The sequence below is a fragment of the Pogona vitticeps genome, chromosome 1 (genome assembly GCF_051106095.1).
Source record: "Pogona vitticeps strain Pit_001003342236 chromosome 1, PviZW2.1, whole genome shotgun sequence".
In the NCBI taxonomy this organism is placed as follows: domain Eukaryota; kingdom Metazoa; phylum Chordata; class Lepidosauria; order Squamata; family Agamidae; genus Pogona; species Pogona vitticeps.
In genome coordinates, this window is record NC_135783.1 from 157699414 (window position 1) to 157717632 (window position 18219).

At 39.3% G+C, this 18219-nt stretch overlaps 1 protein-coding gene across 3 annotated transcripts in view; it reads right to left on the minus strand.

The window, feature by feature from the left end:
- Window positions 1-18219, minus strand: part of MEIS1 (Meis homeobox 1) — a 200558-nt gene that overhangs the window by 146703 nt on the left and 35636 nt on the right. For all 3 annotated transcript variants that reach the window (XM_078377353.1, XM_078377347.1, XM_020801476.3), the window contains exon 7: window positions 3472-3583. In XM_078377353.1, coding sequence (XP_078233479.1) covers window positions 3472-3583 — 112 coding nt within the window. The remainder of the gene's footprint in view (window positions 1-3471; window positions 3584-18219) is intronic.

The following is an 18219-nucleotide window of genomic DNA, read 5'->3' on the forward strand; positions in this document are numbered from 1 at the left end:
CTGGTCCCTAACCCCTCCACACATACCAGGGTTTACTTCCCACCATCTCCCAGCTTTTAAATCTAAACAAAGGGGCCGCCCTTGTGCCGGTCTCTGTTGTTTGTCCAGATCTTCTTCTGGGTACTCTTTAATTCCCCTTGCCTCCCAATCCAAGTTTTTCCAAGCTATTCTGCTTTCATGTAAAGACTCCAAGATATTAGTTCTCAATATATACATTCCCCCTTCCTATACAGTTACCCCCTCCCCCTGGGATGAGGTGAAGTCCTTTACAACGGAATACCTGGTGTCCAAACCATCTGTCTCCCTTTTATTCCTGGGCGACTTTAATGCTAAACTGGGCTCCAACAATTTACCCCTGTTCCAATATATGAACTGGGACTCAGAAGAACTGATTCCACCTGAGTTCCAAGGTCCAAGACTCTCTCAAGACTCTGCATTCAGTAACTACACTACACAATTGGTAGACTTATGTCTGGAATTCAATTTAAATATACTCAACGGTTCCACCGCTAACGACATTCCAGGTAGACTAACTCATTTTTCTTCTAGGGGGACAAGCGTCCTAGATTACGCACTTACCTCCTCAGTTGTCCTGCCCTTCCTCTCAGACTTCACTGTTGATTCTCGCTCTGATAGTGACCATTTGCCCATCCATCTTGTTTTAAGTCTTCCCTTCCCCAACACGATATCAAAGTACCCCCGACCACAACTTATATCTCGCCTTAAATGGTCCCCCAAGACTGAGGAAGCTTTCAATGCTTGGTCTAGAATGAAAGACTCCATCAATTTAACTCTGAAACTGACTGAGACCAACTCACCTTCTACTGCCATTGTGACTTATGAATCCCTCTCTAAGGCACTAGTTCAGTTTCTTAGAACATCTCCTTCTACTAACTCTTATAAACATGCTCCTTCTTGGTTTGATACAGAATGCTGGAATGCCAAGAAGTGTGTTAGACAGTTTTTTTCTTCAGTCCGCCGTGACCCTTCCCCGGCCCTTCTAAAATCATACCTCCATCTGAGGAAAGCATGTCGATCCCTTCTAGAAGAAAAGAAGCACTCATTCGCCCAACATAACTGGCAATTACTTCATGATGCAATTCATTCCAACAACCACAAATCTTTCTGGACCCTTGTTTCTCACACAAATTCCCTCTTAGTTCGTAATGTTCCTCCCCCTATCCCCGCTCCTACTTGGGTTACTCACTTTTCCAGAATCTTTACAGCCCCAGTCACACATAAAGATCCTCCCCTGCATCACCCAGACCTACCGGAATGGCCACCAGTCACCCCGGATGAAGTGGAAGAGCTCATCAATACCTTGAAACCCGGGAAAGCCCCAGGTCCAGATGATATCCCAACTGAAATTCTTATAAGCAACCCTTCATGGTGGTCGGAGCCCTTATCAAACTTATTTACACTAATCAACCATTCAGGTCTTATCCCCCACTCCTGGTTGTCTTCAATTATTGTACCCATTTTCAAAAAGGGTGATCCTGCTATCCCGAACAACTACAGGCCAATAAGCCTCCTTTCATTCATCGGGAAGCTCTACTCTAAATACTTACTTAACAGACTTACATCTTGGGCACTTTCAAAAGCCCTCCCGGGCAGAGAACAAATAGGTTTCCGCCCAGGTGCTTCCACAGTCGACCACACCTTCACATTATCCTTTTTGGCTGAAAAATACTCCGATCACCATGGAGTTAAACTGTATACTGCCTTTATAGACCTTAGAGGAGCGTTTGATTCAATCAATAGGGACATCCTGTGGAAGAAATTGGCCAACTGGGGGATCAACCCCCGCCTTCTTTTTCTGATTCAATGTCTCCACTCTTCCAATTCGTGCCGGATTCGCCTGGATGGCACAGGCTCTATGACTGACGAAATCCCCATCAACAAAGGAGTCCGCCAAGGTTGTATACTTGCCCCTTCCCTCTTCAACCTATGTCTTGCAGATCTCCCCTCTTTTCTTTCTAGTCCTGGAAACTCCCCTCCCTCTCTCAATGGTGTCCCCGTCCCTATTCTTCTCTACTCAGATGACACGGTGCTGCTGTCAGTCACTAAATCTGGCCTTCGTCATCTGCTATCTTCATTCCAAGAATACTGCCTTTCCAATGAATTATCAATTAATTCTGAGAAAACAAAAATTTTGGTTTTCTCGAAATCCTAGGCCCCGACTGTCTGGAAGATTGGCAAATTATCATTCCAGCAAGTCCAGACCTTTAAATATTTGGGGATCACTTTCCACTTTCGACATAGCTGGACCCACCACCGTAAATCGGCCATTTCCTTAGCCTTGCCACACTTAAACGCAATTGCCCGATTCCACTTCAACAGCGGCAACCAGTACATCCCCGCTGCTCTCCATATATTTCAGATTAAAATCCTTTCCCAGCTGCTATATGGAGCCCCAATCTGGATTGAGGCTGCAAATCAAGACCTTGACAAAGTAGCGGCCCCCTTCCTCAGAAGGATTCTTGGGGTCCCTAACTTAATTAGATTGTCCACATTGATACTTGAATTAGGCACTCATCTCCCTTCTACCACCCCTTGGTCCCTAACCTTCAAGTTTTGGCTTAGACTGCACCTCAACATTCACCCAGACTCCATACTCAATGACCTATTAAAAGATCCCTTCTCATCCAAGTGGTTTAAACTTCTTGATGCCAAGCTTGAATCTCTGGACCTCTCCCCCGAATCCCTCTCAGACATCAACCTTTATAGAGCGCACCAAATTATCAAATCCAAACTCTGGCAACAGGAACTCAACCTATTACTCCCCAATTTAAATCCTATTTGTTCCCCTCACTTCTTCGGTCTCTCTCCTTCTCTTGGTAGACCCTCTAATTATTTCAGTAAATTAATTAATCCCAGTAAAAGGAGAGCATTTATGTTAGCAAGGCTAAACATTTTTCCATCAGCTGCTCATTTTGGCAGATTTGCTAACATACCACGCAATAACAGACTCTGTCCCTCTTGCTCATCTGAGCCAGATTCTCTAGATCACATATTACTCCGTTGCCCGGTTCACCAATACCTACGAAACAATATCCTCGAACCCCTTCTGTCTTCTCTCCTTGTTTCATTTGCTGACCCTCTTCCTATCCTTCTAAGTGACTACTCGGCGACCATCTCCAGTTTGGTAGCGGATTTTCTACTAGCAGTCTCTAAGCCTAAACCCCTTCCCCAATCCCCTCTTGTATAACCTTTCTAGTTCGTACTTTCAGGATTGTTTCCCTTCTGTTTGCAATAGTATGGCGCCAACTGTTACTGATGTACACATACTCTTTTTTTTTCTTTCCCTTTCAATGCCAATAAAGGTTTATGATGATGAACAGCCAGTCACGGAAAGAAAATCTTAGGTCATCACAAGAGGATCCTAGTGTGTCTATTGAAACATTCAACTAAGACCAGTATGTTAGATACAATAAACTCCAAAGATGTCAGGATTCAAAACAAAATCCTTACCTTGCTCACTGCTATTGTCCCCACTGTGTGATGTGTGCCCCCCACTGGAGGGCCCCGGCGTTCCTCCTGAACGCGTTGATGCTGTGTCGTCATGGTCTCTGTTCCAGGAAGGCTGTCAGATGGGAATTAAGCAAATGATTAAGAACAAAACAAGCCATATTCTTCACATTGCATAGAAAATAAAATGTGCTATGAATGCTACCACAGGATGACAATAACATCAACAAAAAAATTACTTATATGTTGTTGTATCCAGAGACTTGGGCACCACAAGCCTAATAATTGGTATTGTAAGACATCCACACTGAGAAGAGGCATATAACTACAGAGGCCACTTCTCTATTAGAAATAAATCAATAATTAAATAATGTATTCCACCCTTAAGGACAAAAGAGGCATATTTGCATAAAATATAAACAATTTATATATGTAAGAGCAATTTTAAAAGTAATTACTGTGATAGTTTCTCAAAAAGGCCATCATGATCCACAAGAGTAAAACAAAATACAAAATCCACAGGTTTAATTTTATAGTGATCAACTATAAATGCCCAAAATATGTATGCTTCCAAGTATTCAAGGACTCTTCATTGGCTAGACAGCACAAAATGGTAGATGGAGAGAAAGAATAGAAGTCCTAAACACTTCGCCCTATCTTAAGTTATGGATGTGGTGGTGCTGCGGGTTAAACCACAAAAGCCTCTGTGCTGCAAGGCCAGAAGACCTGCAGTTGTAAGTTTGAATCCACGTGATGGAGTGAGCTCCCGTCGCTTGTCCCAGCTCCCGCCAACCTAGCAGTTCAAAAACATGCAAATGCAAGTAGATAAACCATGGTGGGAAAGTAACAGCGTTCCGTGTCTAGTCGTGCTGGCCACGCGACCATGGAAGATTGTCTTCAGACAAATGCTAGCTCTATGGGTTGGAAACGGAGATGAGCACCACCGCCTAGAGTCGGACACGACTGGACAAATAGTCAAGGGGAACCTTTACTTTTACCTAAGTTATGGATATTTACAATTAAACACAGTCTCAAGCCAAAAAAAAAAGAGTATGTGTATAATGAATCGCAAAGCCATGAGAGTATCACAGGACCTCTGGCAAAGCCCAATGAGGAGAAGGTGACAAGATAGAAGGCTGCCCTTGTCTCCAGACGGGAAAACAAGAGCAAGTCATGCATCTGCAGCTAGCCTGGAGTGTATTAATTTTTAATTTATAATAGCAATTGAAATACAATTAATCTCATATTGGGTAACACATTGTAATCAAGTGACCTGTGAGCCTACTCAGTCTGATGTCAAGGTGATAGATACTGATACACAGCTTCAGGATCCCTGATCTCTCTTCTTATGATTCTTTACGTTCAAATCAGATTGGAACAGGTCAGTCTTACCAGTTACAATGCAACACATAGTCCACCTTTTAAATAGAGGACTGTCTTCCATAAAACAGAACATATGGACATGCTGTCTCCAACTAGGTACATTGACATAAGCCTCCAACATATCCAGAAATCATACCCAGAACGAAGAAGGGCATTCTTCACAATCATACCTATGGTCCCTGATGGCCCCTGGCCAAAATCCCACTACATATATATTTTATATTGACATAATTCCAGTAGCATACTGTAAATTTCAGCAGTGGATTGTCATAAGCAAAGTTGTTAGTGTTAGTGTTTGCTGTCATGTGGCGAATCACACAACTTGTGTACAACAGCAAATTCCTATGTTAACTTCTTAAGCTGTGGTAATTCACCACTGAAATTTATACTGAAGACATTCCTCCAATGGGCCTAACTAATGGAATTCTACCCATGATGTATCAGCTGTTTGCCAGATGTTATGTGGGCAAAAGGACCAAGTATGAGGTTCAAAAGAAAGAAATACGAACAATGGTTTCACATGGTCTGCACACACTCAGCCCCATGCAGAGCACTCTTGTCCTACCAAACAAAAAACAGATGCTGCTTCTTATCAATGAGCACATTTGAAAGTAACATTGAGATAGGAAAAGCTGCCTGTAAATTAAATTCGTAAGGAAAACAATCAGAGCAACAGTCCTCCCATGTCTCCCATTATCACCAGAGATGATTTTAATTAGCTTTTAGTACTAAGCTTTTAAAAACATCTCAGTGACTCATTGGTTGTCCTAATCAGTGGTGTGGGTGCACATACATGCTTGTATGTGAAAGAAAACAGCTTGCACTGCACCGTGTTGAGGAGACAACATCACCATGTATTTATCAAAGACAAATCAAAAGCGACTTTAATGACATGAATTAAGGCAAGGCTGGGCAGAATGTAGATCTGAACCACAGGGCTGATCTCTCGATGATTTGCAGTAGCCACCTAGAGTGGTCTTTCAGACCAGATGGGCGGGGTATAAATCAAATAAATAAATAAATAAATAAATAAATAAATAAATAAATAAATAAATAAATAAATAAATAAATAAATAAATAAATAAATAGATTAGCAAGGATATCTGTCACCCAACTATTTAACCACAGTAGGAAGAAAATTGACTTCCCACTGCTACCACCAGTGTACGACTGAAACGAAGAATGTCCAGGAAGGCCTGTGAACTCTTTTCAGTTCTGGTACTCAAAATAAATTCCTGAGCTTTTCATTTGCTCCAGGCTCTCTTTGAGGGGTTTCATGATGCAGGCAAAAAAGGAGCTTCTGCCATCCTGGATAGCCCTTGTTTACCTGAATTAAGATATTGTGCTTTAGTATGTGCTTGATCAGGCCCAGGTCAAGGTACACTGGACAGTTAAATTCGCATGTGTTTCTATACCAAGGGAATGGTAAGCAAGCGTACTCTTTTAACATCTAGGACAACACCCAGTCTGAAAGTATAAAGCCTGTACTCCCTCACTCTGTCATTTCAGGCGTTTTATCTCTATCCCAAGAGCAAACCCTTACATTAGGCAGGGTGGGGGATCTGCTTCTAACAACAGTATTGGGTATCTTGTAAGGGCATCACATTTTTAGTTATCCAATGTGCGGGGGAGGAGTTGCTCATGAATAACTAGGCTGATTTTGGAAACAATGTTCCTTCATCTGACTGGGGAGAGGTAGTCATTTGTTGCATTGTCTCAGAAAGCAGAATACATTATGTTGAGAGAGCCAAATTCTGATGCTAAGAGCAAACCAGCTGCAGGAAAAAAAAGTCAAGACACACATAACATAGGCAGGAGATATTTCAGCCACCACCTATGCAGCTTTTTACATCCAAGTATATAATCTACATCCAAGCACTCATATATTATACAAAAAGGAGCAAACACAGAAGCAACCAACTTATCTGCCTTCCATCATATTAAATTTGGCTCACAGAACATGGATCCTTACTAAAATGTTCTCATGTTCATAATTTAATGGGATTTGGAAAAACAATCTACAGTAAACAGCTAACTTTAAGAGGAAAAGAAATAAAGCTAAAACACTATAAAATGTCTTCCTAGTCAACTGCAATATATCTTTTTCGTCTTTTCCATCCCTATATATAATACAAATGCACTATCACATTTAAAAGAAGGCAACATGTAGGAAAAGCCCACACTGTATTTTAATGCTAGCATTTCACTGACTCTGAAAACAAAACATGCTAATTAATCCTGTAATTGAAAGATTGATGTGCGAACTATGAAAAAGAAATGCTCTTTTACAAAAGCTTGGGTTTCTGCAGCATACCAGAAGAATGCTGTAAGAGGTAATCTGGAACACATGCTCAGAATGCAAACAGTTAATGCATAAATGTTCAGTTTGTACAACTGCAGCTTTAAAAGGGGGACTTGTTTATTCAGAGCTCTGCAGAAAGAATGGTACAGCACCCAGGGGACAGACAATCCCAGGCACAAAGCCCTGGTGCCTCAACATGTAAAAGGATGTTTTTCTATGTGCGACAAATCCCACTTGAAAATATAATTAGAAAGAGAAAATGGCAAACTATTGCATTAACTGTAATTGAAGAAAAGGCTAGCAAGGCATGTAGGAGGTTGCGAGAGCCCATGGGAGTTCCAGGATGCATCAGATCGTCAGAGTTATATCTCCAGGGTGAACTCATGCTATTTATGTTGTTCCCGACCACTATTGTTGACTAGTGATCTGACTTGTAATTAAAAGAAAAGCCACAGATAACAAGCTAAAATATTGAACCACCATGATAACCTCAGCAGAAATGTTCATTAATCTGATTAAAAGTATGACACTGCTTAAAAGAGACAGTGTCTGAAGGCTGAAGAATCATATGCCATGCTATAAGCAGTGGGCAGACTGTCCTCCTTTATGTGACAACAGACCTGAAATATTCACTATCTTTTAATGAGCTCCACTGATTTATTCAGCTCCATTCGGTTTACTCCCCCACTTTTCCACAGTGCAGGATGCAGATTAATTCAATGCTTAATTGTTTAGTAAATTCAATTTTCCACATTCTATTCTGCATAGCTTTAGCTGAGGTTCTTAAATCTTCGGCACTGAGCCCTGAGCCCAGTGTTTCTGATCTGTGCCTACCTTTTTTCAATCACCATTTTTCTTCCTCCACCACTTAATTCACCATGAAAAGATTTTCCTTGCTGGAAATTCTGATTCCGCTATGATCTGTGAGGCATTCCGATTCACTGCATTTCCATTGTGTTGGGTCTTAGATGCTGGGCTCTTCTTTTCTCACAGCTATCGCCACATTATACAGTCACTCATGCAAGAAATGTTGAATTCCACCTCAGTTTATCAAAATTTTGTGCATTCCCTTGTGTTTATATTAAGTATTCAGAGGCAATAGTCAATATTTATCCCTGTTCATAGTCGTACAGTATTGGTCTGTTATTTTTTTTATGACCTGTTGAAAATTAACAGACTTCTGAAAGTTAGGGGGATGCTAGAATCTGTGAGCCTCAAAAAAGAGTACCTAGTTTATTAAAGAGCAGTCCTCAAGAGATCACTCATATAAGCTAAAAATTCTCTCTCTCAGGATATCAAATACATTTGATCATTAGTCCTTAGAATTAAAATGCAGATGGACTTATATATATTATGAATATATAGTTTTGATATAGTTTTGCTCAACAATCAACCCAAAGGAACAATGTTCACTGCTACAGTTTCTTTATAGCTCTCAGTGCATACATCTACCCATCTCACCAGATCCTTTCAGGACAAGCTTCTCCAAGTTGTCACACAGAAGGCGGCCAGGAAAATATCCACTAGAAGTCGGGTCTTTTTTGTAGTGGCACCAGAACTATGGAACCAGTTCCAAGACAAGCTGTGCCTGGCTCCCTCCCTGCCTATTTTCAGGAGGATGCTTAAGATGTGGCTCTTTATAGAGGCTTTTGATAGCAACCTCATTCGCACCATCATAGTCAAGTGTTCTTCACTGATGTCATTTGTTCTTCATTTAATCTTTTGTTTGATCTCTTATTATATATCATTATTATTTTATCATCTGTTTACTGCCCAGAAAAGCACTTTATTTCATGAATTCATGAAATAAACACACCCAATAAATACAAGAGTAGACATACTGTACACATACTGTATTTAAAAAGCAGACAAGCAAAATGCTGATTTTTTTACATAACACTGAATTTGTATATTTATAAAAGTATTGAAGTCACGCCATATTTTGCCCTTCCAGTCTATGCAAAAGCAATATGATCACTGTGTTCACTATATCCAATTCTTGTGCAAAATATGAGAATCATACTTTATTTATGTTGGGAATGCTGTATATGAAAAGTTTCAATTCAGTAGCTTATGGTTCCAAGAAATATACCATAGCCAGAATCCTACAGGTTAGTTACACCAGCTTAAATGCAGTAGCATAAATCACAATAGTCAACTGTCATTAGCTGATGAGTTGCCTCTTGTATCCCTTTTTGTGCAACCAACTCACCTGAAGAGATGCACAGGGTGACTTGTTAACAAGCAGCAATTCCTTGCACTAATGCTAGTTTAACTAACCAATAAGGTTCTGATCAAATATATTTAAAAATGTACATGTACTTATGTTATAAAAATTGTTGTTTTTTTAAATTGGCCCTAGAAATCACCATCAAAAGGAACAGGCATATGTTATTTTGCATAACATTTTGTAGCCTATCTACAGTATAATATTTGAAATGTAATCTCACAAACTCAATTCGAGTTTCTGCTGTAATTCCCAAGTTGGGGTTGGGGAGATTAACAAAGATTCACAGTTTCTCTCACACTACATTTGATTAATTAGATAAACATATTAGGTAAGCGAGCTCTATGCCTCAGTTTCCCTCATACAAACAATGTATTTCTTTAGCTTGTCTGTGGCTACTAACATCCTGAACCAATATTTCTTCATGGCTGCCAACAGCACACCCTTGTGCTGATGCAGATGGAGAGGAACCTTGTCCTTCAAAAAAAACAGGCAAGGTTAAGTGCCGCAATGCCATTTTAAAAGGTTATCACAATACAACAGGCATGTAGAGCTGCACTCATGAAGCAGATCCTACGAAAGCTCAAAGGACCTATACAAACACATTCCGGTTTCCAGCCCTACAATGCCCCATTACAGATGATCTCTGTACCACATAATGGCTTAATGTGCTCTTGCAGGAACACATCTGATCATCATGATTGTTCCCAACACAGTAGCATCAACACACACTGCTGCACTAATGCAACTTCCAGGGTTTGCTCACAACACTGGCATAACAACAGTTTCTCCATTATCAGTCTACATGTTATAAATACTGTATTACGGAAATTGTGTTTCTTCCCCTGCTCCCAGACTACCAAGTCTCTCTTTTCAACTGCTAAATCTTAAAAAAAAATCTTTCTGTATTACAGACATACATTTTACTGATGCCTACTTCCAACTAGTACAACCTTTCATGTAAAAAGGAATGAAGGAAAGGTGAGTATTAGCAGTAAGAATGACAAGCTTTAAAACCACATATTCTGGTATAGTTCCAATGTCACAAATTATAAGGAAATAAGACATTTCTTAATGTCTACAAAACTTCATGGGCATTACCTTCACTACAGGTTACACAATATATAATCTTAGGTTTAATATATAAAATAAGTACTTTTGTTCATCAAAAGAATGACACTCCCCGAGTCAGATCACTCAGTCTCCTTAACTACCTTAAATGCAACAATAAAATGTGAGCTGATTCTGTTAACAGTGCTTTAACACATACATACAAAATATATGCACACAACTATATTTGTTGTAGCATACAAACAAAACTTAACTTATTTTATTCTGTGTACATAATTATTTGATATTGCAGTTCTAAAATATGGACTTAAAAGGTTTTATATCTGCACCTAGTTGTTTCATCTGATATGTGACCAGATTAAACAACCATACCCTGTTTCCCCAAAAATAAGACTTAACCGGAAAATAAGCCCTAGTATGATTTCTCAGGATGCTCCTAATATAAGCCCTACCCCCAAAAATAAGCCCCAATTAAGTGAAACCCCGCCCTCCACCACTGTGCAGCAACCAGAAGATGACATGACTGCGACATTGGTGCTGGACCGAGTACCCAGGTGGACACAGCTAGGAGAGGGGAACACCACCCTCCTCTCCCACCCAGGTCTCAGTAATGCTTGCCAGATAAGCTCTCTCATCCAGAATTACATCATGGATGAGGGCAGTCTGATTTTGTACTGACCTGGCATTCATCAACAGCACCGTGTGGCTTGAGGGTTTGCTGATATGGTCACCTGATACCACCTGGTTAGGGGTAGGACTAAAAGAGGGGATAGATGTAAGGTATCTAACCTCTCTTCTCCTACGTGGGCATGTTCTACCCCCACAGCCATTCCTTTCCCCTACCCAGAACCACCTCAATGGCTGCCCCCTCCAACACCCTCTCCCCTTCCTGTTTAATCAAAATGGTTTGATTAAACTATCTAGTGAGCTATCCACTTGGTAGGCAAGTCTTTTTGCCAAACTACTACATACTTTGAATAAAGAACTGCACAATATTTTGAGGACACATAAAATTGATTTAAAAATATGATTGCACATAAAGGCAATTACTTCAGTACACTATATGAGAATCAAGAGCAGAGTTTCAAAAAGCACTCTCCATTGCAATGTAATACTATAAAACAGCTTTCTTTAATCTCTCATTTTCAAATATACCTGAGAAAAAGGGATTATGACAGTCCCAGCCTAGTATTTTAAGGATAATGAGAGTTTCAGTCCAACAAACACATTGGGGGACACCAAATTGGAAAAAGTTGCTTTAGACTGCTGTAGCTATGTAAAAGTGAGAAGGAATTAAAGAACCTCTTAATGAGGGTGAAAAAGTAGAGCACCAAAAATAGTCTGAAGTTCAACATCAAAAAAACTAAGATAATGGCCACTGGTCCCATCACCTCCTGGCAAATAAAAGGGGAAGATATGGAGGCAGTGACAGATTTTACTTTCTTGGCCTCCATGATCACTGCAGATGGTGACAGCAGCCATGAAAATAAAAGATGTCTGCTTCTTGGGAGGAAAGTGATGACAAACCTAGACAGAACCTTAAAAAGCAGGGACATCACCTTGCCAAGAAAGATCCGCAAAGATATGGTTTTTCAAGTAGCAATGTATGGAAGTGAGAGCTGGACCATGAAGAAGGCTGACTGATGAAGAATTGATGCTTTTGAATTACGGTGCTGGAGGAGACTCTTGAGAGTCTCCTAGACTGCAAAGAGAATAAACCTATCCATTTTGAAAGAAATCAACTCTGAGTGCTCATTGGAAGGACAGATCCTGAAGCTGAGGCTCCAATACTTTGGCCATCTCATGAGAAGAGAAGACTCCCTGGAAAAGGCCCTGATGTTGGGAAAGTGTGAGGGCAAGAGGAGAAGGGGACGACAGAGGATGAGATGTTTGGACAGTGTCATCGAAGTTACCAACATGAATTTAACCCAACTCTGGGAGGCAGTGGAAGACAGGAGGGCCTGGCATGCTCTGGTCCATGGGGTCATGGAGAGTTGGACACAACTTAAGGACTAAGCAACAACAAAGCTATGTGAACCTGAAAACTGCTCTCTATTAGTAACAGTCAATAAGAATATAAAAATGTTACTACTACTTTAACTGAAAATCCTTGGCTCAAACCAAATCATCAGCTAATATCTAACAAAACCCAGAGATACTACAATGGTACAATAATAAAGTATTAAATTTAGTTTGGTATGAGTTTCACAAACATTAGGAAGACAGACAGCCTACTGACCATATGTCACCTGAAACAAATTCTTGACCAGATCCCATTCCCTTGGAAGAAAATATATATTAACAGAAACAATACATTCTTGCACAATCAATAAAGAACAGGAAAAGGCCATACGTTTTTCTGGCTCCTCCCATCTAATGGCATTCTGAAGCACAAGAGTAAACTGCCCATATGCCTACCTGCTGAACTGGTTTATCTGACACTTTGGCTACTATTTGGCAAGAGCCAACCAGCCATCATCCCCCTGCCCCCAAAAAGATGACAAAAAATGTTCATTCAAAAATTGCATCTGCATGAAACATGAAATGTCATGTATTCATTTCTTTACTGTATCAAGAACTCTTTCTATAAAATTGCAGTTATATAATTTCTATTATTTACAGAAGCAATTTCCAACATTATCAAAGCACTGGGCAAACATAACTTAGTGTTGAATGTAAATAATTGAGAGAAAAATGAATGACAGATCTCAAAATGAGATCCATCTTAGAAGCACTTCTGCAACTAAGCAGAAGTGTGACTGTTGCTGCAAAAAAGAGCAATTCAAAGATATAAGGCTAGTTAGGGTCAGATTGGCAAAGAAAAAATTAATCAAGGGACTTCCTGCTTCAACACAACACTGCTAGTCAATGATCATAAGCATACTACAAACATGTTTTTCATGGAAAACGTTCTTCAATGTGTTTTGTTACACCCACTTCCCAATTTGGAGATATATACACCCGTTTTTTGTTGGAAAACAACAATTCTGAACACATAGTGCCTGAAATCCTGTTGTGTAGTTACAGAAATTGTGTAACGTTTGGAAGCAAACTGCTAGAAGTTAAGAAATCTCCATCAGCATTATCCATTGCACATTGAATTGCATAATTCAATATGCAACGGATAAAAGTTTATAGAGATTTCTTAACATACAACAATTAGTTCCCAAAACTTACACTATTTGTACAACTGCGCAACAAGATTTCAGCCAACAGATGTTTAATATCAACACCAATGCTAAATTAATTTAAGTAAAACATAACCATACTGTATGGTATGAAGCCATCCATAAAATCAGCAAAGGGTCTGTAAAGCCAATCTCAAAAGGCATTCAGCGCCTGAAAAAGACACTGTGTTGTGATTTTATACATTTACCCTTGCATTAAGAAATACTGAGTACATGCCCTCCCAATGTAGTGGCAGTTTGGCAGGTAGAAAGCATGGTTGTTGATGGTGAAGGGCTAGCACCCACTTCTTACCAGCACACACTCATGTTGACAGCTAAAGATATAAAAGGGCTGGTGTAAGGAGGAATTGTTTTACACTCTCCACCCTTTGTGGTGAGGTGGTAAACCACTGAAGAAGCAAAACTTTCAATTCTTGTTAGACAAACACAGCAAAGGATGTTGCAGCCACTTAAATTTTCACTTAATTCTACACACTGTATAAAAAGTGTCCATCTACCCTCTTCCTCAACCTGCTCAATATACCGGCTCAATATAGCACCACAGAAACAGAAAATACTTTATATGTGCAATAGCGATGCAGGTACTCATTCTATGTCATGGCCAATAAAAGCTGGCTGTTCACAGATCCATGTGAGCTACCTAACCTGCTACCAACCACACAATCCACCTGGCAGGTGATAGGAGAACTCAGATTTCACTGATTGTTCAGATACAGGGTGAGGGAGAAAAGTCGGACATGATGTGGCAACAGTGTAGCAAAAGCAAAGCAAAAAGCAAAAGCTCTGCTCATTGGGATGAAAATACAGTATCCCACTGAGCCTAAATGCAGGAGGATACAAGAACAAGCACTGAGATGGTAAAGAAGGGCTATGAAGCTCAACAGATCCTACAGCACAAAGAAAAATGGTTTCAGTCAGTAGGACAAGTTATGGAACAGGAGGAAGTAAAAGAAAGAGCTTGAGAAAATGATAGTTGGAATAGTTTGGAAGAAGAAAGATGATACAAAAGTAAGAGAAGCATACAGGTATTATGGACTAGAAAGCAAGCAGGTGTACTGGATTTGACCAATTACATGGAAATAACCATCCAAAAATTTGGCTGCAGGCTTCTGGCATTTCCTAAGCATTTTTGTTTGTCATTTCACAAACATTACTAATTTACAGACAAATTACAACTCCCTCAATAAGGCGGTATGAAAACAACTTCTGTTTTCATCCTTGCCTTACATGGACACTCACTTGTCACCATGTAAAGTTTTGCAACAAGTCCTTATATTTAATCAGTTTGTTTGCAAATTCCACAAAAGTGGGCTAGACTGGCATCTATATAAACAAACATTACTTAATTATGTATTTCTTATATTTGTATCCTGCCTTTCCTTCAGTAAGATAAAAGTGGTATTGGTATAATGGTCAAATTATTTACAAAAATTACATCGTCATGGGTGAAACTTCAATTATTATAGTGGAATTTATGAATTTGTAATGGATACATTTATATATCTGTTTCCCAGCAAGATCCAGGGTCCAAAAGACTGCACAACCACTCTTATATAACACATTTCTAGTCATTTCAAAATTACTTTTTGTATGGCATGGAGGTCTGCAGTTCAAAAAAGCTCTAGGACACTTCTAAAGTAACTCTTTGGTGGCTTAGCCATAATTTTAATGAAGAGATGTGTATGTATCTTTATGAATACTCTTCAAGAGTTTGGGTTTCTCAAACTAAATCTATCTTTTCAAACAAATAAACTATAGGTGCAATAAATATAAATCATTTTAATTAACATCTGAATTTATTAACAAAATGTCTAATAGTTTGCAACACTGTGATACTTCAACTGGAGTTTGTTACATCCTCGCAAATGCTGAATATTCTTTCCTAAAATTGCCAAGTTTAACAAAGAGGAAAATTAGTGCTTTTCTGTCTTAGCCTCCCAGGAGCCACTGCCCAGACTCTAAAATAGAACCTGCAGCTTATCTTCCTTCAGATTTTGTTGGACATCCAACTCCAATAATCCCACACCTTTAGCTACACTGCCATGGGCTGAAAGGAACTGCCAAAATATTTTTTAAAAAAAACTTTTAGACAGCCACAACTTATCCACAGCAGCCCTGAAGAGGCAAATGGTTTTTTTCTTTCACATCACTTTTTTATGTTTCATCATGGAATTGATAAATGTGTGAATGCCCACAATTGTTTTTTCAAATGTTCATATTTTTCATAGCAAATAAAATATGTCAATATTCAAAGGGGTAGATTACATACTAGTGAATATTATACCTGGTAATTTAACACAGAAATCAGCACTCTGTACACAATAATGATTAGTTGTTAAGTACAAAGTTAATCTCAAATTTAACTACTGAAAAAAATAGCAGTTTAAAATCCAATAATACTTATGATTCAGGAATTACATACTTACAGTATACAGTATTATAAAGTGCCGCTTAACAGCCAATAAATCAGTGTTGTATCTCTACCGGATCTGAAAAAATACCAGCTTCATGCTAAGGTTTGCTACTGAAATTATACCTATTCAAGTGGAATCACCAAAACAAAAAACAAAAAACAAAAAAAAACAAAAAAAAACTTAATAGTAAGCATAGAATTTGATACAAACTATTTGAAAGTTATACTGTACTGGAATGTATGGAGATTTAGGCTATGATTCTAAATAGTACTTTTGTCAACATAAATTCAAATGGAATCAATGCAGTCTCCATTATACATGGGCCCCATATGAAATGAAGTACAGTGGTGCCTCACAAGACGATGTTAATTCGTTCCGTGAAAAATGCTGTCTTGCGAAAACATCATCTTACAAACGCGGTTCCCCATTGGAATGCATTGAAATCCATTTAATGTGTTCCAATGGAAAAATCGCTGACCAGTGAAAAACGGCCATAAAAAACATTGTCTTGCGGAACACGGTTCCCCACTGGAATGCACTGAAATCCATTTAATGTGTTCCAATGGGGAAAAATCATCGTCTTGTGAAAATCGTCCATAGGAAACCATCGTCTTGCGAAGCGCAACAGCAATTGAAAAAACTAATCGTCATGCGGCTTAATCATCCCATGAGGCAATCGTCTAGCGAGGCACCACTGTATACATTTGATTTACTGAAGCAAGCAGCATATGTCACTAAGTCTCAGTAATATCAGTGTGACTTCCTAAGTGTTCTTGAAATATGTTCAATACAAAGGTTTGACAGTTAATTTTTTTTTTAAGTAGTATATTTGCAGTTCCAAAATCTCAAAAAATAGTTACTTTAATAGTTCAAATGAAGAGTGAGTCTCTCCACAGGGCAACGTCCTACTAATCACATCTTTTTACGCTCTAGAATATTCCGAAGACTCCTGTGCAGGCGAAGTAAAACCCATTTGTGTGAATTGACAGAGGTCACGAAGAAGTAGTTGATTACAAGTCACTTGGTAATTCTAACTATTTACCTCCATGGTCAGGTCCAATAGTATAAATCCACTGAAACCATTACACACGTACAGCTTCTCTTCCTATTTAAAGATAGCTTCCAACATAAACCAAGGAAGAGGCTATAGTTGAGCAGAGAAAGCTTTAAAAATGTTCCCAGACAAAACCACACATTTGACTAACTTCAAATAAATCCAGTATTTTTTTCTTATTTCTACTTCTAGATATGTTTCTAAATAATACATATACAGTGGTGACCTCCAAGACGAATGTAATTCGTTCCGCGAGAATCGCTGTCTTGCGAAAAAATCCATGCTGAGGCTAAAGATGGGTCTGACAATATTGACAATTACCGAGCTACAGTAAGGCTATAGTCACTGCCTTGCAGTCAGCTGTGCACTTCTAATGAAGATTCTCCAAATATATGTATGCTTGCAATTGTTTAAATTGGACTATAACTGGTTATTCTTGGGTATGGCAACTAAAGGGTAAAATAGCCCTGCAGGTTCTCTCATGCAGATAAACCTGTATGATCCAATCGAAAATGACACAGTCTTTGGTACGTAGTTGCTGGAACAGCCATAAAAAGCAGTAATAGTATGCTAGAAGCCAAGATGGCCATTGTTGTTGTTGTTTAGTCGTTGTGTCCGACTCTTCATGACCCCATGGACCAGAGCATACCAGGCCCTCCTGTCTTCCACTGCCTCCCGGAGCTGGGTCAAATTCATTCAGTGACACTGTCACTTTCCCAACATCAGGGGTTTTTGCAGGGAGGTTTCACTTCTCATAAGATGGCCAAAGTATTGGAGCCTCAGCTTCAGAGTTGATTTCTTTCAAAATGGATAGGGTTGTTCTCTTTGCAGTCCAGGGGATTTTCAAAAGCCTCTTCCAGCACCACAATTCAAAAGCATCAGTTCTTCAGCAGTCAGCCTTTTTTATGGTCCAGCTCTCACTTCCATACATCGCTATTGGAAAAACCATAGCTTTGACTATGCAAACTTTTGTCAGCAAGGTGAGGTCTCTGCTTTTTAAGATGCTATCTGCAGTGATCATGAAGCCCAAGAAAGTAAAATCTGCCTCCATGTATTTCCCTTCTATTTCCCAGGAGGTGACGGGACCAGTGGCCATGATCTTAGTTTTTTTT